Below are 26,885 nucleotides of genomic sequence, written 5' to 3' on the forward strand. Positions count from 1 at the left end.
GGTTAGTCAACCACTTCTACTGGCCCAATATGTCCCAGAAGGTTAAGGAGTTTTGCCTCTCCTGCCCCACCTGTCAAGCCAGTGATAAGACAGGTGGGCATCCAAAGGCCCCCCTCATTCCACTTCCAGTGGTGGGGGTCCCCTTTGAAAGAGTGGGTGTGGACATAGTTGGTCCACTAGAACCTCCCACAGCCTCAGGAAATATGTACATCCTAGTAGTAGTGGATCATGCTACTAGGTATCCTGAAGCTATTCCCCTTAGGTCAACTACTGCCCCTGCAGTAGCCAAGGCCCTCATTGGTATCTTTACCAGAGTGGGCTTCCCTAAGGAGGTGGTGTCTGACAGCGGTACCAACTTCATGTCAGCATACCTAAAACACATGTGGAATGAATGTGGGGTGACTTATAAATTCACTACACCATATCATCCACAAACTAATGGCCTTGTTGAGAGATTCAACAAGACATTAAAGGGCATGATCATGGGGCTCCCAGAGAAACTCAAAAGGAGATGGGATGTCCTCTTGCCATGTCTGCTTTTCGCTTACAGAGAGGTGCCTCAGAAGGGAGTAGGATTCTCACCCTTTGAACTTCTGTTTGGCTACCCTGTAAGGGGACCACTTGCTCTTGTTAAAGAAGGCTGGGAGAGACCTCTTCATGAGCCTAAACAAGACATAGTGGACTATGTACTTGGCCTTCGCTCAAGAATGGCAGAGTACATGGAAAAGGCAAGTAAAAACCTTGAGGCCAGCCAACAACTCCAGAAGTTGTGGTATGACCAAAAGGCTGGACTGGTTGAATTTCAACCAGGGCAGAAAGTCTGGGTTCTGGAGCCTGTGGCTCCCAGGGCACTCCAGGACAAATGGAGTGGCCCTTACCCAGTACTAGAAAGGAAGAGTCAGGTCACCTACCTGGTAGACCTGGGCACAAGCAGGAGCCCCAAGAGGGTGATCCATGTAAACCGCCTTAAGCTCTTCCATGACAGGGCTGATGTAAATCTGTTGATGGTAACAGATGAGGACCAGGAAGCTGAGAGTGAGCCTCTCCCTGATCTCCTCTCATCAGACCCTAAAGATGGCTCAGTGGATGGAGTGATCTACTCAGACACCCTCTCTGGCCAACAGCAAGCTGACTGTAGGAAGGTCCTACAACAGTTTGCTGAACTCTTTTCCCTAACCCCTGGTCAGACACACCTGTGTACCCATGATGTGGACACAGGAGACAGCATGCCTGTCAAAAACAAAATATTTAGACAGTCTGATCAAGTTAAGGAAAGCATCAAGGTGGAAGTCCACAAGATGCTGGAATTTGGAGTAATAGAGCACTCTGACAGCCCCTGGGCTAGCCCAGTGGTCTTAGTCCCCAAACCTCACACCAAAGATGGAAAGAGAGAAATGAGGTTTTGTGTGGACTACAGAGGTCTCAACTCTGTCACCAAGACAGATGCCCATCCCATTCCTAGAGCTGATGAGCTCATAGACAAATTAGGGGCTGCCAAATTCTTAAGTACCTTTGACTTAACAGCAGGGTACTGGCAAATCAAAATGGCCCCTGGAGCAAAAGAAAAGATAGCATTCTCCACACCTGATGGGCATTATCAGTTCACTGTTATGCCCTTTGGTTTAAAGAATGCCCCTGCCACCTTCCAAAGGTTGGTGAATCAAGTCCTTGCTGGGTTGGAATCCTTTAGTGCAGCTTATCTTGATGATATTGCTGTCTTCAGCTCCACCTGGCAGGATCACCTGGTCCACCTGAAGAAGGTTTTGAAGGCTCTGCAATCTGCAGGCCTCTCTATCAAGGCATCCAAATGCCAGATAGGGCAGGGAACTGTGGTTTACTTGGGACACCTTGTAGGTGGAGGCCAAGTTCAGCCACTCCAGCCTAAGATCCAGACTATTCTGGACTGGGCAGCTCCAAAAACCCAGACTCAAGTCAGGGCATTCCTTGGCTTGACTGGGTACTATAGGAGGTTTGTGAAGGGATATGGATCCATTGTGACAGCCCTCACAGAACTCACCTCCAAGAAAATGCCCAAGAAAGTAAACTGGACTGTAGAATGCCAACAGGCCTTTGACACCCTGAAGCAAGCTATGTGCACAGCACCAGTTCTAAAAGCTCCAGATTACTCCAAGCAATTCATTGTGCAAACAGATGCCTCTGAACATGGGATAGGGGCAGTTTTGTCCCAAACAAATGATGATGGCCTTGACCAGCCTGTTGCTTTCATTAGCAGGAGGTTACTCCCCAGGGAGCAGCGTTGGAGTGCCATTGAGAGGGAGGCCTTTGCTGTGGTTTGGTCCCTGAAGAAGCTGAGACCATACCTCTTTGGTACTCACTTCCTAGTTCAGACTGACCACAGACCTCTCAGATGGCTGATGCAAATGAAAGGTGAAAATCCAAAACTGTTGAGGTGGTCCATCTCCCTACAGGGAATGGACTTTATAGTGGAACACAGACCTGGGACTGCCAATGCAGATGACCTTTCCAGGTTCTTCCACTTAGACAATGAAGACTCTCTTGGGAAAGGTTAGTCTCATCCTCTTTCGTTTGGGGGGGGGGGTTGTGTAAGGAAATGCCTCCTTGGCATGGTTACCCCCTGACTTTTTTGCCTTTGCTGATGCTATGTTTTGAATTGAAAGTGTGCTGAGGCCTGCTAACCAGGCCCCAGCACCAGTGTTCTTTCCCTAACCTGTACTTTTGATTCCACAATTGGCACACCCTGGCATCCAGATAAGTCCCTTGTAACTGGTACCTCTGGTACCAAGGGCCCTGATGCCAGAGAAGGTCTCTAAGGGCTGCAGCATGTATTATGCCACCCTGGAGACCCCTCACTCAGCACAGACACACTGCTTACCAGCTTGTGTGTGCTAGTGAGAACAAAATGAGTAAGTCGACATGGCACTCCCCTCAGGGTGCCATGCCAGCCTCTCACTGCCTATGCAGTATAGGTAAGACACCCCTCTAGCAGGCCTTACAGCCCTAAGGCAGGGTGCACTATACCATAGGTGAGGGCACCAGTGCATGAGCACTGTGCCCCTACAGTGTCTAAGCAAAACCTTAGACATTGTAAGTGCAGGGTAGCCATAAGAGTATATGGTCTGGGAGTCTGTCAAACACGAACTCCACAGCACCATAATGGCTACACTGAAAACTGGGAAGTTTGGTATCAAACTTCTCAGCACAATAAATGCACACTGATGCCAGTGTACATTTTATTGTAAAATACACCACAGAGGGCACCTTAGAGGTGCCCCCTGAAACCTAACCAACTATCTGTGTAGGCTGACTGGTTCCAGCAGCCTGCCACACTAGAGACATGTTGCTGGCCCCATGGGGAGAGTGCCTTTGTCACTCTGAGGCCAGTAACAAAGACTGCACTGGGTGGAGATGCTAACACCTCCCCTAGGCAGGAACTGTAACACCTGGCGGTGAGCCTCAAAGGCTCACCCCTTTGTCACAGCACCGCAGGACACTCCAGCTAGTGGAGTTGCCCGCCCCCTCCGGCCACGGCCCCCACTTTTGGCGGCAAGGCTGGAGGAAATAATGAGAATAACAAGGAGGAGTCACTGGCCAGTCAGGACAGCCCCTAAGGTGTCCTGAGCTGAGGTGACTCTAACTTTTAGAAATCCTCCATCTTGCAGATGGAGGATTCCCCCAATAGGATTAGGGATGTGACCCCCTCCCCTTGGGAGGAGGCACAAAGAGGGTGTACCCACCCTCAGGGCTAGTAGCCATTGGCTACTAACCCCCCAGACCTAAACACGCCCTTAAATTGAGTATTTAAGGGCTCTCCCTGAACCTAGAAATTAGATTCCTGCAACTACAAGAAGAAGGACTGCTGAGCTGACAAACACCTGCAGAGGAAGAACAGAAGACACCAACTGCCTTGGCCCCAGACTTACCGGCCTGTCTCCTGCCTTCCAAAGAAACCTGCTCCAGCGACGCTTTCCAAGGGACCAGCGACCTCTGAATCCTCTGAGGACTGCCCTGCTTCGAAAAAGACAAGAAACTCCCGAGGACAGCGGCACTGCTCCAAAAGAACTGCAACTTTGTTACAAGGAGCAGATTTAAAGACCCCTGCAACTCCCCGCAAGAAGCGTGAGACTTGCAACACTGCACCCGGCGACCCCGACTCGACTGGTGGAGAACAACCCACTCAGGGAGGACCCTCCGGCGACTCTACGACTGTGAGTAACCAAAGTTGTCCCCCCTGAGCCCCCACAGCGACGCCTGCAGAGGGAATCCCCAGGCTCCCCCTGACCGTGACTGTCTGAACTCCATTTCCCGACGGCTGGAAAAGACCCTGCACCCCCAGCCCCTAAAGAAACGGAACTTCTGTGCAGGAGTGACCCCCAGGAGGCCCTCTCCCTTGCCCAGGTGGTGGCTACCCCGAGGAGCCCCCCCCTTGCCTGCCTGCACCGCTGAAGAGACCCCTTGGTCTCCCATTGAAAACCGAAGGAAACCCGACGCGTGTTTGCACACTGCACCCGGCCGCCCCCGCGCTGCTGAGGGTGTACTTTCTGTGCTACTTTGTGTCCCCCCCGGTGCCCTACAAAACCCCCCTGGTCTGCCCTCCGAAGACGCGGGTACTTACCTGCTGGCAGACTGGAAGCGGGGCACCCCCTTCTCTCCATTATAGCCTATGCGTTTTGGGCACCTCTTTGACCTTTGCACCTGACCGGCCCTGAGCTGCTGGTGTGATAACTTTGGGGTTGCTCTGAACCCCCAACGGTGGGCTACCTTGGACCAAAAACTGAAACCTGTAAGTGCCTTACTTACCTGTTGAAACTAACAATAACTTACCTCCCCCAGGAACTGTGAAAATTGCACTAAGTGTCCACTTTTAAAACAGCTTATTGTGTTTTATGTAAAAAGTATACATGCTAAAGTAATGATTCAAAGTTCCTAGAGTACTTACCTGCAATACCTTTCAAAAGAGCTATTACATGTAAAATTTTAACCTGTGGTTCTTAAAATAAACTAAGAAAAGATATTTTTCAATAACAAAACCTATTGGCTGGATTTGTCTCTGAGTGTGTGTACCTCATTTATTGTCTATGTGTATGTACAACAAATGCTTAACACTACTCCTTGGATAAGCCTACTGCTCGACCACACTACCACAAAATAGAGCATTAGTATTATCTCTTTTTACCACTATTTTACCTCTAAGGGGAACCCTTGGACTCTGTGCATGCTATTCCTTACTTTGAAATAGCACATACAGAGCCAACTACCTACACTGGGGAGCTCACCTCAACAATCTCAACATCCAAGGACAATGAGATGCCCAACACAAACAGCTACATATAAATCACTTAGAGTTGTTAGCTGTCTTCCTAGCACTCAAAGCTTTTCAGCCTCTTCTCACTCAGAAGAATGTCCTGATCAAAACAGACAACATGACCACCATGTATTACCTAAACAACCAAGGAGGAACACATTCGTCCCAACTCTCCCTCCTAGCTCAAAACATTTGGAAATGGGAAATACACAACCAAATTCACCTGGTAGCACAATACATTCCAGGGATACACAACCAACTCGCAGATGTTCTCAGCAGGAATCATCAACAAACACACGAGTGGGAGATTCACCCTCAAGTACTTAAAAAATACTTTCAACAATGGGGAACACCAAACATAGATCTGTTCGCCACAAGCGAAAACGCAAAATGCCACAACTTCGTATCCACACACCCACATCCCCTATTCAAGGGCAATGCCTTATGGATCAATTGGTTAGGGATATTTGCTTACGCTTTTCCCCCTATCCCACTCATTCCATTTGTAATCAACAAATTGCGTCAAAACCCACACAATATGATACTCATAGCACCAACGTGGGCCTGTCAACCATGGTACACAACATTACTGGACCTATCAGTAGTACCACACTCCAAACTCCCAAACAGACCAGACCTGTTGACACAAAACAAAGGGCGGATCAGACACCCAAATCCCAACACATTCAATCTGGCGATTTGGGTGCTGAGGTCATAGAGTTTGGGTATTTACAACTACCATCAGAATGTATGGACGTGATTAAGCAAGCAAGAAAACCCACTACTAGACAGTGCTATGCTAACAAATGGAAAATATTTGTATATTACTGTCAATCTAAACAGATTGCCCTTCTTACGGCATCAATACAAGATATTGTATGCTATTTACTTCATTTACAAAAATCAAATTTAGCATTCTCTTCCATAAAAATACATCTTACTGCAATTTCAGCATATTTACAAAATATACAGCACAGCTCTTTATTTAGAGTTCCTGTTCTTAAAACCTTCATGGAAGGCTTAAAACGCATAATTCCACCCAGGACACCTCCAGTTCCTTCTTGGAATTTGAACATAGTGCTTACGTGACTTATGGGCCCACCATTTGAACCTATGCACTCATGTCAAATGTAATTCTTAACATGGAAGGTTGCTTTCCTAGTCGCAATTACATAGTTGCGAAGAGTCAGTGAGATTCAAGCTTTCACTATTGAAGAACCTTTCATACAAGTACACAAACATAAAGTTGTTCTATGAACTAACCCCAAATTTCTTCCAAAATTGTATCACCTTTTCATATCAATCAAACAGTGGAACTGCCAGTCTTCTTCCCACAGCCAGATTCTGTGGCAGAAAGAGCCCTACATACATTCGACATTAAAAGAGCACTAATGTACTACATAGATAGAACAAAACCATTCAGAAAAACTAAACAGCTGTTTGTAGCCTTTCAAAAACCTCATACATTTCAAAACGAGGATTAGCAAGATGGATAGTAAGATGCATCCAAACATGCTATGTTAAAGCTAAAAGGCAACTCTTAGTTACTCCTAAAGCACATTCCACAAGGAAGAAAGGTGCTGCAATGGCTTTTTTAGGAAATTTACCAATGGCTGAAATATGTAGAGCCCTGAGTTCAGTGCCGCCCTGGCTGATTACAACCAGCACTGCCGTCAGCCAGGATCCTGGAGGGGACGGCCGTAGATTGGAGGATCTCCCTGCAAACCTTGTAATGTGTCGGGCCGACCACCACCGCAAGTCTGGTGGTCCTAGGACCGCCAGACTTGTAATTGGGCCCTAAGTTTCATGCTTATTCAGCAAAAAAAGTACTGAAAGTTACAAGCAAATCAACAAACACCTTTTTAGCTGTCAGGATCCACATAACTGTTAACCCTTTCAAGCCCATCTGGCATATTTTTCAAATCCTAATGACTAGATTTACACCAAACCACACAAGCACACTTTCTGAGTAAACTTCTAAATTCATGCTAAGTGTCATTAGGTGGTTTATACTAAAGCAGTGAACAAAATTCCTTATGGGAGATAGAGTGGAAAAAAAACATCCTTTTAAAACAACCCCCTTTATTTTTTTTCCGCTGCATAAAACTGCAAGAAAATTGTCATGCCAAACTTGTCACATTATTTGCATAATTTGAAGATTTCACCAAAATGTTTCTAGCTAAAATGAATAAAAGTAAGGCTACCTAATGATGTGCCACATGATTTGCATTATTTGCCGCTTCATTTTGAAAAACTTGCCACCTAATTTGATCCTACATGTTGCATAGTCCTAATTGCCCTAACAATCTTAAAACTCATAGTGGTTTGAAGGCTTTTTTTATGATGAATTTTTTTTTATTTCACAGGGCACCTTGAAATATTTCTAACTTTTCATGGTTCACTGTGAAATATGTGTCTTTATGCAACTGGATTTTGTGCAAAGAAAGTAAGCATGTAATAAATATATATTAGTGTGTATATGTGTATAGAAAATTTCATTATTTAAATTATTTACTTATTACAAGTCCAACTGCTGCTCAGTCCAGACACAATGTGGTCATAATCAAAGACATCCTGTGCTGGAATTTGTTAATATCGCCTTCAGAAATCCACCTGCTTTAGTCACAGACATTCAGACACGAATTATTGGTAAAAGGAGTGAATACGATGCTGACGTTTCCTGCCATTGTAACAATAGTCAACATTTCAACTGGGGCATTGCTGAAAGGGTACTGCTTTGCTATCTGTGCACAGCATGTGACCTACAACAACACATGCTGTACCACCTGTTTGTGGCTTGTAGGATGCCATGAGTCCCTCCCAGTTCTCCAGGAGGTTGTAGTCCAGGCCAATTCCCAGTCCGCATTAATTATCAAGTTCATTACTTGAATATCTTTGCATACATAAAAATCTAAATATGTAGAATACCAAAATTATACCTTCTGGTGAAAATAATCTAACTATATAACACAGAACACATAATGTGGGGGCCTGCACTCATACACTCCCGTGTCCACTCCCGAATATTTTTTACTTTAACAAAAACAAGTAGTAGGTACGACCCACCCACTTGATGTGGAAAGTACACAGCAGGTGAATCTGTAACACTACATGCAACATACAGTTTGTAACTGTTAAGTTACGTATCTTGTATTTACGTGAACAGGAGGGGACATAAAAAAAATGAGTCAAGAGAAGCAGAGATGCTTAAAGCTGACACAGACATCGCCTCAGTAACTGGGGCTCACAAGATTTGGAAAGATGGAAAAAACGACTAGGCCAACTAAATGAGAAAGTAAAAAAACTAAGCATTTAGATGTCGGGAGGCCAGTGTTCTATTTCCAACTTATTAGTACCAAACGTCAAAGCATTTCCTTTTTTTATCATATGTAAAATAGCAAAAGAAGTAATGGCTTATTTATTACTATCACCACGAAGACATTTTCAAAGTTAAAGTTAGTGTCTAGTTTAAAAAAAAAACACACTGGTGAAACTACTCAAGAGTAATTAAAGAATAAGGAGCGAATGAGTCTGTAAACTTCCATCTGACCCTGCAGTTTAAATATAACTCTCATATGCAGCAATGGAAAAAGAGTTATGGCAGCCACACTCCCATGTGGCTATAGAAAAGAGTTATCTTGTCCACTCACTGTGTTTAGGGATGCTAGGGGACCTCCAAAGGCTGATTGTACATTTTTTTAGAGTAGATGTCAGTAAGGTGGATATTTATCTCCTCCAATGTGAATTTACCCTGGAGTCCCCAAAATATTATGCGGTGAAGTTTATTGTTAATAAAACTGTACTGCGTGAATTATTACCGGTATATAAACCGAGTCTTAATCTCGGGATAGCTACATTCACTTTAACCTAGTATATTTCTCAAGTGGGTGTAATGTCCAAAATCATTACCTAAAAAGACAACTGTTTCAGAGCTTTATTAGTGTTTTTCTCTTAATCTGCTGTAATTTTTTATACAAAAATGAATTTAATTATGCAGCAATATCACGCGCACTGTTAGAAATTGAGAAAGTAGTTTGTTTATTTGTAGAGAAGAGCCAATAAGAACATCATTTTTTTATTTTACTGTGCACAGAAATGAAAGACTGCAGCACGTCAAAAGGGCACACTTTGATGGGACCATATATAGAAAAAGCTTTTGATATCAGCATGCATGTTCTCCTGCCCCTACATGGAAATAGCCTCATGGTCCATTACATAGGACAGACCTAAAACAATCTTAAATTGTGCGATAACACAATTTGAGTGATTGTAAACTTATATTATCTGTTCTGATAAGATTCCCGAGGGTCAGAGAAATAAAATTGCAACCAAAAGCATATCTGTTTACATTTTAATCGCCTTCAGTCTGTGTTGCCAACATGGGAGAAATGAGAGTTTAAAGCATGAATTTTTTGTTAACAATGAACTTCCCACATTTTAAATTGTGTCTTCTTAGCAAAGAGTAAATTATGCGGTCCTTAAAAGGAAGAGTTTGTATCTGTGTGTTCACAAAGAATGCTTTTTACGATTCCATTTTTAATATACAGACTTGACGATATATTAACATGATTATTGATTTGAAGGGGACTGAAGATGTATTTTGTAAACATATTGAAATTTAAGAAATTAGTGGAAACACAGAAAGACCCTCTTCATGGATATTACTCTCCAAAATTGGCTGCGCAACTTTACATTATTTAAATATTTCTTGAACCACGTCTGGACTTGTTTCTCATTAAATTACATACAAATTGATGCAGACATCTTTGTGCTGCAATTGCATGTACTCTTTAAACACTATGGGAAGGCCAGACCACCTTGTTTGAGTATATCAATTCATTTCAGTTCTGACTTTATAAATACACGCCTTTATCACTCTCTCCTCTTTGTCCTGCAGGACGGTCAATCCCGGACAGTCCGACAATTTCAGTTCACCGACTGGCCAGAACAAGGTGTGCCAAAATCTGGCGAAGGCTTCATTGATTTCATTGGACAGGTTCATAAAACCAAGGAGCAGTTTGGTCAAGATGGGCCAATCTCTGTGCACTGCAGGTAAGCTGGAGTCACAGGCAAAACACAGCAGCAGTCATAACCACTGATATTCATAACTGTGTGCTTCTGGTTAGAGGTGAAATATGTAGGTTGCTAGATCACTGAGCCCTTGTACCAATAATACCATGGAACCATGGAACCTGGTTTAGGCATAAGATATCAGCTGGATGGAGGGCCTTGGCCGCCTGTTTAAAGTGCTGACAGAAAGATTACTTAATGTGCTGGTGGCGACATGAGGGGTAACTGATATTGTAGACTGCTACAGTCACTGGTACGTACTGGACAGAGGGGAAATTTGTGGTTCCTAGGACTTACTTGTGAGATCTCCAGCCTTCTGAGTGCTGGAAGAACACAGCATCGTCCTTTTGCAAGAGGTTCAGAACGTCAGAGAGACTTCACAGGTATTTCCCTCCAGCCCCATGTTACGCTTTGGTCTTGTTTTCATCAAAGCATCCATACATCTAAATCAAAATGGGGACTTCAGCTATTCACCACACACAACAATTTTCATTAGCCTCAGAATAATATCATTTTGTCAACAAGGGAAATAGGAAATTGATGTATCTAAGGGAGCTGGGATGTGTTCTGTCAAGAAAAAAAGGTAATTCTCCCCACCCCCCCACATGACATGAAAAGACTACACATGTACCCACCAATGACATGAAAAGACTACACACGATTACAAAATGTTCTGAGATCCCTCCCATCCCCCTGCCCGGTCTGGGATAATTCTAGTAGCGCAAGCTTGAGATCACAGCAGATCCAATGCTGCTGTAAGGCTCAACTCGCATAGGATGATGTTTTTTTTAGCCCACATATCATCGCAAGTGAAAATATCTTGATACATGCTTAAGTAGCAGCAGCAAAGATTTGTGGGACAACAACATGTAAAGTGCATTAAAAGGACTTTGTTTCTTTGGAAAACTCCATTGGTAATTGAGCCGAATGTGCTTAAGGAAATAAACATAACCCATGTTTTATCTACCTTCTGCAGCGCTGGGGTCGGCAGAACGGGTGTCTTCATCACGCTAAGTATTGTCCTGGAAAGAATGCGGTACGAGGGTGTGGTAGATATTTTCCAGACTGTAAAGATGCTACGAACGCAACGACCAGCCATGGTGCAGACAGAGGTATGGATGTCCATTGGCATGCACTTCATATGTTTTTTTTAAACTAGACTGGGTTCTATCCAGCCATATGCAGTACACCTCTTTTTTGCCTAATTGTTATTAACTTTACATAAAGTGACACAGCTGTTTGGGTGACATAGAGTGGAATGACCAATAGGATTTGTGTTCCGTAGATAGAACACAAGACTACTGGTGGGAAGTTGAAACAATGCAAAATTTGCTAATGTGTAGCTGGCACACAGAGGTGGCTGATAGTCTTTGGAATGACTGTTGGTGGGACCTAAAGTGAGTTACTGATGGCGTTATGGGTGAATTATTGAAGTCCAGGGTAAATTTCTGTTGATGCACATTGTTAATGACTGATAATATACCTGACTAATTGTTTGGTGCTGGGGGTAAGTTATTGATGGGACAGAGGCTATATGACTGGTGGTGCACAGAGTGAGTTAATGATAGAGCAATGGGTAATTTACTAATGCTGTAGTTTGAGAATTATTTCTGGTGCTCATGGTAAGATATTGAAAGCACCTAAAGCGGGTTGATGGTGCTCCGCATTAGTTTTTGTTGGTGCAACAGGCAAATTGTTTTGGTACTCGTTGTAAGCTATTGATAATGCTCAACGTGTGTGTGATTGATTAGGGATGCAGTGGGATATTGTTGGCGCTATAGGCAAATCATTTTCGGTGCTCAGTGTACGTTATTAATGGTTTTCAGAGCTTCTGATAGTGCTGCATGGGTGCTTATAATGAGTAATTGAGGGTGAAATGAAGAATACTGATAAAGCAAAAAGACAGGAATTAATTTCTGGAGCCTTTTTATGAACTTACCATTTCCCATCTTTTTCTGATTTCAGGACGAATATCAGTTCTGCTACCAGGCAGCTCTAGAATATTTGGGCAGCTTTGATCACTATGCAACCTAAAACAAGCCATGGGTCCACAGACTCTATCAGCCACTTAAGTCCTGGAAGGCCTCTTTTAACCCTCAAAGAGAACTTTACTAAGAAAACTCTACGAGAGGATGTAGCTTTTCATTTGGGCAACATGGTGGGAGTAGGGTAAGCTGAGGGTGTGCGAGGCCTGCTCCCTCAGGAACCCTGTGTTGTAAAACTAAAAAATGACGCAGTGTTTTTGTGGCAAAATGGAAGGACTCTTTTTAAGTGGTCTGACACTTCTGTTACCTCAAGTGGTGTTCTCTTCAGAAAGCCTTTTGTGCATCGCAAGACTGACCCAAATGTGGCAAAGATCTCATGTAATTTTACCAATGAAGGGGACCCCAGAAGATGTCGGGGAGGGGGGAAGAAGAACAAAAATTGCCTTGGATTGCATCATGCGAGTTAAGATTATTTACTCATGTAGTTGGCCAGTCTTTGAAAAAAGCCGCCTGCGCCACCGACGATACTCTCTCCAAAGCGCCTCAACATATTCCAAAAAACACGAAGGCGCTCCACTCCTAACCATGCAGTCCTGCTTGACACCCACCAACTCTGAACTGATGCATCATGGAAGTGTGATCTAGCAGATATCTAGCTCCTTCATCACTAGAACTGCCGCTGTGCGGGTTTCACAGCTCCCTTTCCCTCCTAGATCCACTTGGATTACTTTGCAACATTCCTTGACGATTTGGATTGTGAAATGTGGCGCTGCTGCCATCATGGAAGGACACGGAAACGGCTGGGTTTTTTTCTGCCCGCTACTCCCCTGTAAGCCCTGTTGTTTCTCCCCAATATAGCTTGCCTCCCTTCAACCTTTCACATGCCATAACGAATTCTGGTGCAGTACAAGAAGTTGTGGGCTTCCTGTTCCAGAACCCCACTAATCCCTTGTGCACGGTGGCCTTAGTTAGCCAGAGGGACTCACTGCCAAGTCGGATGGCTAGGAACGTCACGGTGCTCTGGAAGTAGAGGTGTCCCCGCGAGCGGCTTACTTTGAAGTATACATGTACCTGTAACATAATACACGTACCTGTAACATAACAAGTGACATTAACCTTACTTTTCTTTTTTAAATAGTGTATTTTTCCTTTTTTTAATCAAAAGAATATCAGTCGATGAATTGAAGAGAGAGAACGTGCTTACTTGTTCATATTCTGTTAAAAGACAGTCTATTTTTTCACTGTAGAGATGTTGTGTATGGCTGTTATATGTGTATATATACGAACGCAGTGCTGATCGCTACGTCCACATCTTGCTTTTTCTATCATAGAGAGGGCTGGGTTTGCTCGTTTGAGAACAAAGAAAAAAAAGGTTATGTTTTTTCGAAAAAAGAATGACTAGGTGAAAAAGAAGTGGCCTTTTCCATGGACAGGGGTGTGTTAGTCTTGCAGGGCCCATACTCTGACTAGTGCTTGCAGGGGCAGGGATGAGCAGTCGCAGCGAGTAAATGGACCAATCTGGGATTGAAAGAAACGGGCCAGGAGCTCCTACCACGTACATGTTGTTTCGTATGCTGCTGGTTACAGGAAATGCACCACAAACACTTCGGCATGGCGAAACGCAAACTGCCCTGCAAAAGTCAGCCATGTGACAATGAACCCTGGCTTGGTGAGGCAGAGGCTGACCCTGACCTGAACTGGATGTGGCCATTCAGGGAATTGATACCATTAGCACGAAGTCCAAAACAAAAACCTTCAGCTCGAGGGGGCTTGGGGCACCCTTTGTAATACAAAGAAGGGCAGAGGGGCCATAAGTGGGCATTCTGACCTGCCAGAGCCAAAGCAAATTGAGCTTTAATGCAAAGATAGCCGGCGCCAACATCCTTCTGTGACCTTTGTTTTCCAAAACCTAGAGATGGCATCTAATACTCCCAGACATACAATATAGGAAAAATAAATGTGCTGTGACTAGCAAAGGTAAGCAAGTCCAGAAGATCGCAAAGCTTCTGTCCCCTCCTCCTTAGCAGGGACCACCCCTAGGTGATGCACCGTGTCTATATCCAACACATCCCAAGGGTTGGACTTTTCAGCAATTGACACCTCCCCAAGTACAACAGCTCCAAGTGGGATATCATCCCTCCAGAGAGGGACGAAAGGCAGCCCCTTCCCCACCCCCCGATTACGCAAGAAGATGAAGGTAAACCGGGAGGAGGCCCTTAACTAAACCACCAGTTTGTATAAAGAGCAAAAGTGCTGTTGCTTTGAAACTGTTACTTCACATGGAAACAGGAAGTGGCTCTGAGCCACTGTGTATGTAGATATATCAACTTTGTATTAAAGAAAGATTGTCTGAAAGGACGAGCTAGAAATGTCTCTTTTGATTACCATCAATGATGAGTTGTGTTTTTTGGTTTCGTTCGGGTCTGGGGCAGGACAATGTGATGTAGCATTTTGTTTGGCTCGTGTCTTAGAGACTAAAGCCTGTTGCATGCAAATGTGATGGTTTCCTGTATCACGCTTTATAAGAACCCTAAAATCTGCTCTTAAGTTTGAGTGAGTGGGTGTGTAGACTAGTTTGAAAAGAAGGCCCTGTAAAGTTGGAACAAGGGGTGGGGGGCAAGATAGAGAAAAGGAGGAAGGAGCCTTGTCGATGAAGTAAACTTCCACAAAAGACTTAACTGACTGGATGGAACAATAGTATATTGTGGGTTGATGACCTTGAAACAATAGTGCATTGTGGGTTGTTGATCTTGGGAATCTGATTTGTAGGGAGGGAAAAAGACAAGTATGGGGAGGAGTACGAAAGGTCAAAAGTGAACGGAAGAGGGTGCAAGGTTGAAATTTGAGGGAGGATTGAACAGGGAAATATTGAATGACACAGAAATCATTGTTTACTGTTAGAGAGATGCTGAGTAGTCCAGAGAGTCACTGGGAATAAGAATTCGACCCTCCTTCCACTCTAGCTGCTAAATGTCTCATGTAGCATCGCCTGAATCCATACATTTAGATGCAGGCCCCATGGCTCAACAAGGTTTAAAAGAAGAAGGGCTACAGTCTAATTGTTTTGAGGATGACCCATCCGCAGGGGCATTGAAGCACTGACCCTAGCACTCACCTACTCTGGTGTGGCCTCCCGAGAGTTCCGCATGCAAGATCTCTGCAGGATGCTTAGGCTGCTCTGATAAGACCCTATTTAAGCTAAAAGCTGATGCTAGGTAAGTGGGAAGGGCACAGAGCTCCATTTCTCTTTAGAACGTCTGGGGCAAAAGCAAGAATAAAGATTTGCAAGATCAGTACCTTCCGACCAGCAGACTGCTGGTGTACCTATGGGGTAGATTAATATGCAGTACAATGCAAAAAGTAAGGGCATGGGGGTTCATTTCATTTTACGTAACATACATGCCTCAGAAATGCTGTTTTTTCTAAATGCCATCTTTCTCCTGGTAACGTGTGGTAACATACTATGCTGCCCTGATTAAATAATTAAACAGCCCCATACTTACAATGTCAGTCAGTCAGTAAGTTTTCTTTATTCGGCAGATTGCCATAAAATCACAAAGCCATTAAATACAAATTAGAATTTTAAAGTTTTTAAAATTTTAAATAATTTAAAAAACATATGATTTAGCATCGATAATCATACATATAAAGAATGGCAAAAGCTGCAAAACATCGAGTTGAAATGTCATCCATGAAAACATATTTCCTAATTACTGGAAGGAACGTGTAAGGCATTTTAAGTTAATAGCCCATATCTAAATGAAGTTCTACAACTACATTGACCAATTCATATAGTTTCCTAATAACAATAGCAGATCTAATAAAATTTATTATAGAATAACATTTTAATCATTGATAATTTGTGAACAAAGCTCATTGCTTCCTTGTAGTGTCTAGCTTTTGCCCTATGTGACAATAGCAGTATAAAAGCATATCTAGGGGCAATATACAGTGTGCAAAATAAGATAAAGTGGTATGTGCTCTGCTTGGACCTAGCATCTCAGGGACAGGTGGGCAAGTCTTTTCCCCAAGTACACTGTGTGGGAAAGGCCATTCTAAAGTGGATTAGATTTAGCCTGACCAGAGTTAGGTGAGAGCATACTAATGGACTCTGAAACTAGGTTAAATAGGGTTTCATAGTGTCCATGGTTGAAATCTGGAAATAAGGCTCAAAAGCAGCTTCAGCATGCCATGGAGTCTATAGGTCATAGTATTCTCTCTATAAAGCTATGTGCAATGCCAAACCCTTCTCTAGCCCTTAAAAATGCAGACTATTTAGAACCTCGGGCCTTACTCGTCGTCTGCTTGCAAGTCCTTGTTGGCCAAGCATTTTCCTGAATCTGACTTCAGAGGCCTCTGGAGATTCCAAACAGAGACATGAAGCACCAAATTGGTAAGTGGCTGTCTCTTAAGCAGCATTCTTGGGAATGACAGGACCGAAATCACGGTGGTGCTGAAGGCTTTCCTTCAAGTATGTTTTAATACCTTAATGAACTTTCCTTTGGGAACAGGAGTGGTTGCCCACATCTGGGAAGGTAGCACTGGCAACACAAATTTGCAGATACATGGGCACATAAACGTTCCTGGCACAGTGTCAAAGGTTGAGATCAAAATGGTGAGGGGGAGTTGGACTGGAATTTTTTTAGGAGCTCCCATTCTGTGTTATGCCCTATGAGCGCTAGCTTGGTAGGCTGGTTTAACTGTCCTTTGGGGGAAAGGAGAGACCTGTAAAGAATACACCTAGCGCTAAAAGGCAGGCTATAATGAACAGTTTTGTAAATATACACGTTACAATGGGTTCTAGTAGCTCTTGGAGAGAGGATAACAAATGCTGGGTCTAGCTTGCTTGAGAAGCCAATGGTGGGGGGAACCATTCTGAAGATAGTGTTGACACACTGAAGGATGATGGGCAAAATAAGATTAATTACAGATGCAAACACTATAATGGTGGGATGATGCATAGCATGTAAATCCAAAGATGATTCATGCTAAAAAAAAAACACTCCTACAGGTAAAGTAACCCTTTCTATATGTGTGATGATGTCAGAGTGTTGACTGCTGGTAGAGTATGAGCTCTGATTACATGAGAGGGTCTAAGAGTGCTCTTTATACAAGAATGTGTAAGAGCAGTGGCCAAGTTGGTTCTGTAAGAAAGCTGGTGTAGAGGGATGGTCTACCTTATGACATAGAGCCGATCTGTATAATTTTTAAAATGTACCAACTAAGGTGCATAGTTTTTTACAGCTACCTCTAGATCACCATTAATGTCGAGACACAAGGGCCACTGGTACCCATGGTAGCGAGACCTAAATAACATGTAGGAAGCTGACTCTGTGTATACTATACCAAATGAGATAAGGTGTGCACAGAGTCCAGGGGTTCCCCAGAGGCTAAAGTATACAATACTAATGCTCTCTTTTGTGGTAGTGTGGTCGAGCAGTTAGGCTTATCAGAGGTTAGTGCAAAGCATTTGTTGTACACACACAGCCAACAGAAGAAGCACACACTCAATGACTTAACTCCAGACCAATGGTTTTTTATATAGCAAAGATATATTTTCTTAATTTATTTTTAGAACCACAATATTCTAGTTACAGGCTTCAATAGATTTTGTATGTCACATATATATCAATAGTACTTTGAAATCAATAAATTATATAATTTTTAAAATATTAGCAATTATCTGTTTTAAAAGTTGACAGTGCAATTTTCAGAAACAGTTCCTGTCGGGAAGAAAAATTAGTACGATTTACAGGTAAGTATTTTACTTACAGTTCCAGTCTCTGGGGGTTAGGAAGTTCACATGTTGGGGTTCAAGTTACCCCTAACACCCACCACCACCAGCAACATGGGGCCAGTCGGGTGCAGAGGTCAAAGTTGAAGCACATTTAACATGGGCTGCTATGGAGACCGGGAGCACTTTGAATCAGGCCTGCCTGCAGGTAGTACCCGTGACTTCGGAGGGCAGACCTGGTGGGTTTAGAGGAGTACTGGGGGGCCATAAGTATGCACCAAACACACGTCCTCTGCAGCACAGGGGCAGCTGGGTGCAGGGTGCAAACAAGGTGTTGGGTTTCCAATGCTGGTCTATGAGGGGACCCTGGGGGTCACTCAGATGCTACAGGCAAGGTCTAGGGAGTCAGCTTGGACAAACCACAGGCTGGACAGGGAGGAGGGCCGCCTGCTGACCCTAGCTGCACCAGACGTGCGGGTGCAGTGGTCTTTTAGGCGTCAGATATCTTTGTCCGGGGCTTTCGCTGTCAAGGGGGTCCTCAGGATTCCCTCTGCAGGCATCATCATGGAGAGGTCAACCCAGGGTGGGCACTTGTTCACAATTGCCCGAGGACTCTCTCTAGCTGATTGAGCCACCTGTTCACCAGCCGTGGGTGTCGGTTGCAGAGTGGTCAGGATTTGCGAATCCAGGGAGGTCCTGGAGCCCTTTGGTGTAGTTTCTTTTTGGACAGGGCTGCTGGCCTCGGGAGTTCTTGGTCCTTTGGGGTGCAGGGCAGTCATCTGGAGCTTGGCAGAGGTCACTGGTCTCACAGGATGCGTTGCCTTCTTGTTGCATGTTCTTTGAAGCAGAAGACATGCCGGTAGGGCTGGGGCCAAGTCAGTTTGCGTCTTCCTTCTTTTCTGCTAGGGGTTCAGCTTAGCAGTCCTTCTTCTTTCTTGTCAGGTCACCAGGAATCTGCTGAGCTGGGTTTAGGGAGGCCCTCGAATCCTGGATTTAGGGGCGTTAGAGGGGTCAGAGGGCAGTAATCAGTGGTTACTCTCCCTGAGGGTGGCTACATCCTTCTTTTGTCCACTCCCTTTCAGGAGGGGGACACATTCCTAACCTACAGGTCCCTGTCCTCCAAACCATGATAGAGGATTCTGCAGGGAGGGGGGTCACCTCAGCTATGGACACCATAGGGGTGGTCCTAGCTGGGGTGGTCACTCCTCCCCGTTTTCCCTAATTTTCCCATCGGACTTGCAGCCAAAAGTGGGGCTTTGTCTGGGGCAGGGTGTGGCAGCTCCACTAGCTGGAGTGCCCTGGGGCTCTGTAACCCGAGGTTTGAGCCTTTTAGGCTCACCACCAGGTGTTACAGTTCCTGCAGGGGAGAGGTGTGAAGCACCTCCACTCAGGACAGGCTTTGTTCTGGCCACAGAGAGCACAAAGGCTCTCACCCCATTTTGTCAGAAGCTCATCTGAATGTGGCATGCTGGAACAAACCGGTCAGTCCTGCACTAGCTGTTTGGCTAACATTCAGGGGCATCTCTAAGATGGCCCCTGGGTGCATTTCTCAATAAATCCCACACAGGCATCAGTGTGGGTTTACTGTGCTGAGAAGTTTGATACCAAACTTCACAGTATTCAGTGAAGCCATTATGAAGCTGTGGAGTTCGTAATGACAAACTCCCAGACCATAAACTCAATACGGATACACTGCACTTACAATGTCTAAGAATGGACTTAAAAACTGTAGGGGCATAAGCTCATGCAGCTATGCCCCCACCTGTGGTATAATGCACCCTGCCATAGGGCTGTAAGGCCTGCCAAAGGGGTGACTTGCCTATGCCATGGGCATTGCTTTGTGGGCATGGCAACCTGAGAAGGGTGCCATGTCGACTTTGCCATTTTCTCCCCACCAGCACACACAAGCTGCAAAGGCGGTGTGCATGTGCTTGATGAGGGGTCCCTAGGGTGGCATATAACATGCTGCAGTCCTTGGGGACCTTCCCTGGCCACAGGGCCCTTGGTACCATGGATACCTTTTACAAGGGACTTCCCTGTGTGACATGGGTGTGCCAATTGTGTAAACAAAGGCACAGATTTTGGGAAAGAGCACTGGTGCTGGGACCTGGTTAGCAGGATCCCAGCACACTTTCAATCAAAGTTGGCATCAATATCAGGCACAAAGTGTGGGGTAACCATGCCAACAGTGGTACTTTCCTACACCCCTCCGACCCCGCCCAAATAAAAGAGGACAAGACTAACCTTTCCCAACAGAGCCTTCATTATCTAAGTGGAATAACCTGGAAAGCCCATCTGCATTGGAATAGGAAGTCCCAGCTCTGTGTTCCACTGAAAAGTCCATTCCCTATAGCGATATGGACCACCTCAAACGTTTAGGGTTCTCACGTTTCATTTCCATTAGCCTTTGAGAGGTCTGTGGTCAGTTTGAACGGTAAAGTGAGTACCAAACAATTATGGTCTCAGCTTTTTCAGGGACCAAACCACAGCAAAGGTCTCTCCCTCTCAATGGCACTCTTCCCTGGGGAGAAACCTCCTGCTAATGAAAGCAACAGGCTAGTCAAGGCCATCATCATTGGTTTCGGACAGGATTGCCCCTATCTCATGATCAGAGGCATCTGTCTGCATAATGAACTGCCTAGAATAATCTGGAGCTTTGAGTACTGGTGCTGAGCACATTGCCTCCTTCAGGGTGTCAAAGTACTTTAGACAGTCAAGATTCCAGTTTACGTTTTTGGGCATCTTTTTGGAGGTCAGGTCTGTGAGGGGAGTCAGAAAGGATTCCTAGCCCTTCACACACCTCCTGTAATAACCAGTCAAGCCAAGGAATGCCCTGACTTGGGTTTGGGTTTTTGGAGCTTCCAGTCCAGAACTATCTGGATCTTGGGCTGTAAGCACACCTAAAAGGTGACCCAAGTATACAACTGTGCCCTGCCCTATTTGGCACTTTGATGCTTTAATAATGAGGCCTGCTGATTGCAAGGCCTGCAAAACCTTCCCCAGGTGGATCAGGTGATCCTGCCAGGTGGAGCTAAAGACAATATCATCTAGATATGCTGCACTAAAGGACTCCAATCCAGCAAGGACTTGATTCACCAACCTTTGGAAGGTGGCAGTTGCCTTCTTTAAGCCAAAGGGCATAACAGTAAACTGATAATGCCCACCAGGTGTAGAGAATGCTGTCTTTTCTTTTGCTCTAGGTGCCATCCTAATATGCCAGTACCCTGCAGTTAAGTCAAAGGTACTTAAGAATTTTGCTGCACCCAATTTATCAATTAATTCATCTGCTCTGGGTATAGGGTGTGCATCTGTCTTGGTGACAAAGTTGAGACCTCTATAGTCCACACAGAACCTCATATCTCTATTGCCATCTTTGATATGAGGTTTGCAGACTAAGACCACTGGGCTAGCCCCAGGCTTGTCAGCGTGCTCAATTACCCCTAACTCCAGCATCTTGTGGACTTCCACTTTGATTCTCTCTTTGACTTGATCAGTCTGTCTGTATATTTTTTGTTTTGACAGGTAAACTGTCTCCTGTGTCCACATCATGGGTACACAGGCGTGTCTGTCCAGAGGTCAAACAGAAGAGCACAGCATACTACTGTAGGACTTCCCTGCAGTCAGTCTGCTGCTGGACAGAGAGGGTGTCTGAATAGACAACTCAATCCACTGATCCATCCTTAGGGTCAGTTGAGAGGAAGTCAGGGAGAGGTTCTCTGCTTCCTGATCCTCATCTGTAACTATCAACATGGTTATATCTGCCCTATTATTGCTGAGTTTCAGGAGGTTAACATGGATCACTCTCTTGGGTGTCCTGCTAGTGTCCATGACAACCAAGTAGGTAACCGGACTCTTCTTTTCTAGGATTGGGTAAGGGCCACACCATCTGTCCTGAAGTGCCCTGGGAGCCACAGGCTCCAGAACCCATACCTTCTGCCCTGGCTGGAACTCTACCAGTGCAGCCTTTTGGTCATACCAAAGCTGTTGGCTTGCCTCAAGGTTTTTGGATGCCTTTTCCATGTATTCAGCAAACCTAGAGCGGAGGCCAAGCACATAGTCCACTGCATCTTATTAAGGCTCATGGAGCGGTCTCTCCCAGCCTACTTTAACAAGTGCCAATGGTCCCCTCAGAGAGTGGCCAAACAGAAGTTCAAAGGGGAAAAACCCTACTCCCTTCTGAGGCACCTATCTGTAAGCGAAAAGAAGGCATGGCAGTAGGACATTCCATCTCCTTTTGAGTTTTTCATGGAGCCCCACGATCATGCCCTTAAATGTCTTGATGAATCTTTCAACAACTCCATTGGTTTGTGGATGGTATGGTGTGGTGAATTTGTAGTAAGTCACCCCACACTCATTCCACATGTGTTTCAGGTAAGCTGACATGAAGTTTGAACCTCTGTCAGAAACCACCTCCTTAGGAAAACCAACTCTGATAAAAATACCAACCGGGGCCTTGGCTACTGCAGGAGCTGTAGTAGTAGACCTAAGGGGAATTGCTTCATGATATCTGGTAGCATGATCCACTACTACCAGTATGTACTGGTTCCCTGAGGCTGTGGGTGGCAGTGGTCCCACAATATCCACATCGAACTCACACCATAGGAGGGGGAATGAGAGGGGCCTTTGGTGGCCACCTGCCTTGCCACTGGCTTGACAGGTGACACAGGAGCTGCAAAACTCCTTCACCTTCTGGGACATAATGGGCCAATAGAAGTGATTGACCAGCCTACTCTTTGATTTTGTTTGTCCCAAATGCCCAGCTAGGGGGGTTGTCATGGGTCAAAGTTAGGATAAACTCCCTTAACTGCTGAGGCACTACCACTCTCCTGGTTGCATAAGGTTTGGGTCTCTGGCCTCAGTGTAAAAGGAGTCCATCTTCCCAATAGACCCTGTGGGAGCCGCTGACATCTTTCTTCTCCTGTGCAGCAGCTTACTGCCTCAGGCCTTTAAGAGTGGGACAAGTCTTTTATCCCTGGCACAGTTGTTCCCTTGAGGGTCCCCCTGGGCTCAAGAGCTGTACCTGACAAGACTCCAGCTCCATGGACTCAGTTCCTTCAAGAGATAAGACATCTTCCTGAGAAGAGAGGTTTTGTTTCTTTTGCTGTTCAGAGGCTGGTCCCCCAGTACTCTTACCTTTTCTTTTGGAAGTTTGGGCCATTATTCCAGGCCCCAACACTTCTTTTTCACCCTGTGCTCTGCTTGGTGCTCTTGTTTTCACACACACCAGTTCAGGGATTCCCAGCATGGCTGCATGGGTCTTGAGCTCTACCTCAGTCCAATCTGAGAGCTCCAGATCATTCCCTAGTAAGCATTTCACTGGGATTGCAGAAGAGACCACTACCTTTTTCAGCCCAGTAACCCCTTCCCATTCTAAAGTCACCATAGCCATGGGATGGACTTTGGTTACATTGTCAGCATCGGTGACTGGATAAGTCTGTCCAGCCAAATACTGTCCTGGGGAACCAGTTTCTCTGTCACCACGGTAACACTGGCACCTGTATCCCCCAGGGCTTCTACTTTTGTCCAATTAATTAAGGGCTGCTGCCTGTATTTTTGCATATTAGGCGACCAGGCAGCAAGAGTGGCTATATACACCCCACCCTCAGAGACTGGAGTAGTTTCAGTTGAAACCTGATTTGCTCTAGGCACGCTGTTGATTCCCACCTAGAGACTGGCTATACGAGTACTAACTGGAGCAGTGCTAGGGGGATTCTTTTTAGGACAGGGCCCACACTCCTGTGCAGGATTTTGGGGTCCCTGTGAAGACTCTTTGTTTTTGTCCTTAGGTGTCTCACCATCCTTCCCCTGAGGAGGCTTAGTGACCCCTTTCTTTTAGTCACCCCCTGTGGAAGTGTTGGTCAGCCTAGTCTTGACCCAATGGTCTGCCTTCTTTCGCAATTCTTGGGGAGAAATTGGACCTAGGTCTACCAGATATTGATGTAACTTGTCACGTAAGCAGTTACTTAAAATATGTTCCTTCATAAACAAGTTATAAAGCCCATCATAGTCATGCACTCCACTACCAGTTATCCAACCGTCTAGTGTTTTCACTGAGTAGTCTACAAAATCAACCCAGGAATGGCGCAAGGTTTTGTGAGCCCCTCTGAACCTAATTCTATACTCCTCAGTGGTGAATCCAAAGCCCTCAATCAGGGTAGCCTTCATGTGGTCATAGAAGTCAGTATCTGCACCAGTGAGTGTGAGGAGTCTATCCTTAAACTTACCAGTAAACAGTTCCCAAATGAGAGCTCCCCAGTGAGATCTGTTTAGCTTTCTTGTTGCACACGCTCTCTCACTAGCTGTGAAGCACTTGGTGATATCATCATCTTATTCATATTTTGACACAGTCTCTTTGGGGATTTTTAGGATATCAGTATTCTCTCTCTGACCCTATTTATGTTGCTGCCACTGTTAATGGGTGTTAAGCCCATTTCTGCTCTCTCCCTTTCTATAGCTAGGAGTTGTTGCTCCAAATCTAATCTTTTGGCCATCATTGCTAAAAGGAGATTCTCTTAATTGAGGATGCCTTCAATGTTCCCAGAGGAGTGTTCCCAGAGGAGCTGGACTCCCCTGTGGAAGATCCATATCCTGTGAGCACTATCCTTGGAGACAAGGGCCTTAGGGCCCTGATCTACCTAGTTAGGTGAGGAGGGGGGGAGTTCACCCTCCTCATCTCTAACATCTTCCCTGTTTGAGGGGAGGGTCTTCCTCCTCAGCAGGGTGGTCCCTGGTGTACTCTGCAGGGGTGTGGAATTTATTAAAATATCTACTTGTCCAGGGGACAGGTTGCTTCTCAAATCTACTTGTCCTGTAAAAAGATCTACTTGTCCCTTTGGTGCCATGTAGTGTGGCGACAAATTATGGCAGCAATCTCATTATGTAAGAGCTCTGATAATAGCCTCTCTGATTATGCCAGGGCTACTACCATAGTAGGACTTGAATACTTGCAGTTTCAATCCCTACTGTAGCAATTTCCTTATTTTGCCACCTTTCTGCAGATCTGCATACTGGGGCTGGAGGAAGCAGTAAGCAATAGTTCCAGGGCTGGAATGCCTTTGAGTCTGCAAACCTACTAACCTGCATGTCTTAAAGATTTTCACCAGCTTCTCTCTAATATTTTCCCATAATAAGAAAGGTTGGACATTTACTCATGACAATGGCAGAATTAGAACTTCTTCCAGGGTTGGGAAGAAAGTGGCCGGAGGGAAAATGAACTTGCAAATGCTCAATAGATTTTCACATGAGCAAATCTACACATGCGTATTAACCCATGCTAAAATACAGTTCACAAATATTTTATAGGGGTCGACATATACCATGGGTGCACTTTTGTGACTTTCTTTAAGAATTTGGGGCCACATGTAGGTAGGTTCAGATTTGCGACCCGCAAATTGCGAGTCGTAAATCCGAATGTAGGATGGTGTCCCTGACACCATCTGTGATTCGCAAGGGCTTCGCAAATGCTCACCTAGTGAATAATCATGAGGTGGGTCGCAATTTGCGACCCCCTTGCGAATAGCGGCCCTCACAGGGATGGTGGCCTGCTGGAGACAGCAGACCACCATGTCTGTGACTGCTTCCTTAAAGGAAAACGAGATGCATTAAAAAAACAAAAAATTAAACGTTTTCGTTTCATTTTTTCAGAGCAGGCACCACTGCTTGCTCTGAATTTTTTTTTACAGTGACATTCACAGTGGGGAAGGGGTCCCATGGGGACCCCTTCCCTTTTGCGAAAGTGTTAGCACCCATTTGAAATGGGTGCAAACTGCGATTGGTTTGCGCCCGCGTTCGCGGTCAAAAAACAATCCTACATTGCACTGCGAGTCGCAATTAGGAAGGGAACACCCCTTCCTAATTGCGAGTGGCAAACCCGTTTTGCGATTCGGTAACCAGGTTACTGAATCGCAAAACTGGGTTTGTGCATCGCAATGTGCTTTTTGCACGTCGCAAACAGCAAAAGTCGCTGTTTGCGACATGCAAAAAGCTACCTACATATGGTTCTTGGTCCCAAATTAGGTCTGGTGTTAACAAAGACATTTTGTTTTTATTAAACTTCTTTTCTCTCTCTTTCGGCTGGCTTTACTGTGAGTGATCGCATTCTGCTCTTCCACAAGGAGCATATTGGCACACAAAGTAGTTTTGTTCAGTGTCAGGAACTACAGTGGCAATCAGTGACGTAACGAAACTGGAGGGTGCCCCTTTGCAAAGAACATGGAGGAGCCCCCTCTCCAGACTCACTCAGGGCAGGTGCTGTGCTGAAGGGGCCCCCTGGAGGGCGGCTGCGGGGCCTTTGTTATGCCACTGGTGGCACTGTGTGCTTTTAGAGTTCAAAACTTTGGGGGGGGGGTTGCCAGTGTTTGTTACAATGTTGAGGGCCTGGTAGCTCCCACAACAATAAAGTGTTACAAAAGCCATGTCAAAACAAGACACGCATTGATGAAACTAAAAGACTTATAAAAATATGTCAGACCAGTTGGCTTTGTCAGTGTTTGTTTATTTTCATGCTTCCCATATTCGTGTTGAAAATGGTTACACTGATTTTCCATTAGAAATATTTTTGGGAAATACTAGCATGCATCAACACATTTTACTAAATGACACTTCATTTGCATCTAATCAGAGAGCATTCTGGGAGCATTATACTTAGCCTCATAGCCTAAACTTTTCAAACATGTGTATACACGTTTTTTTTTTTTTTTTGTACTGGAACCAACGTCAGTAGTGAAGTGTGACCTTAAAACATTTATTTACAGCACTCACCCTAATAATGAAGGCTTTCAAATAATGAACCATGAATACAAGTTCGAACAGC

At 44.9% G+C, this 26,885-nt stretch overlaps 1 protein-coding gene across 7 annotated transcripts in view; it reads left to right on the top strand.

Moving 5' to 3' along the window:
* The window catches only part of PTPRS (protein tyrosine phosphatase receptor type S), a 542,831-nt gene extending 528,123 nt beyond the window's left edge, over window positions 1–14,708 (top strand). For all 7 annotated transcript variants that reach the window (XM_069215972.1, XM_069215973.1, XM_069215971.1 and 4 more), the window contains 3 exons: window positions 10,182–10,336; window positions 11,331–11,466; window positions 12,320–14,708. In XM_069215972.1, the coding sequence (XP_069072073.1) occupies window positions 10,182–10,336; window positions 11,331–11,466; window positions 12,320–12,388 (360 nt within the window). In that variant the 3' untranslated portion in view covers window positions 12,389–14,708. The remainder of the gene's footprint in view (window positions 1–10,181; window positions 10,337–11,330; window positions 11,467–12,319) is intronic.
* Window positions 14,709–26,885: the final 12,177 nt, after the last annotated feature.

The sequence above is a fragment of the Pleurodeles waltl genome, chromosome 12 (assembly GCF_031143425.1).
Source record: "Pleurodeles waltl isolate 20211129_DDA chromosome 12, aPleWal1.hap1.20221129, whole genome shotgun sequence".
Classification (NCBI taxonomy): Eukaryota; Metazoa; Chordata; class Amphibia; order Caudata; family Salamandridae; genus Pleurodeles; species Pleurodeles waltl.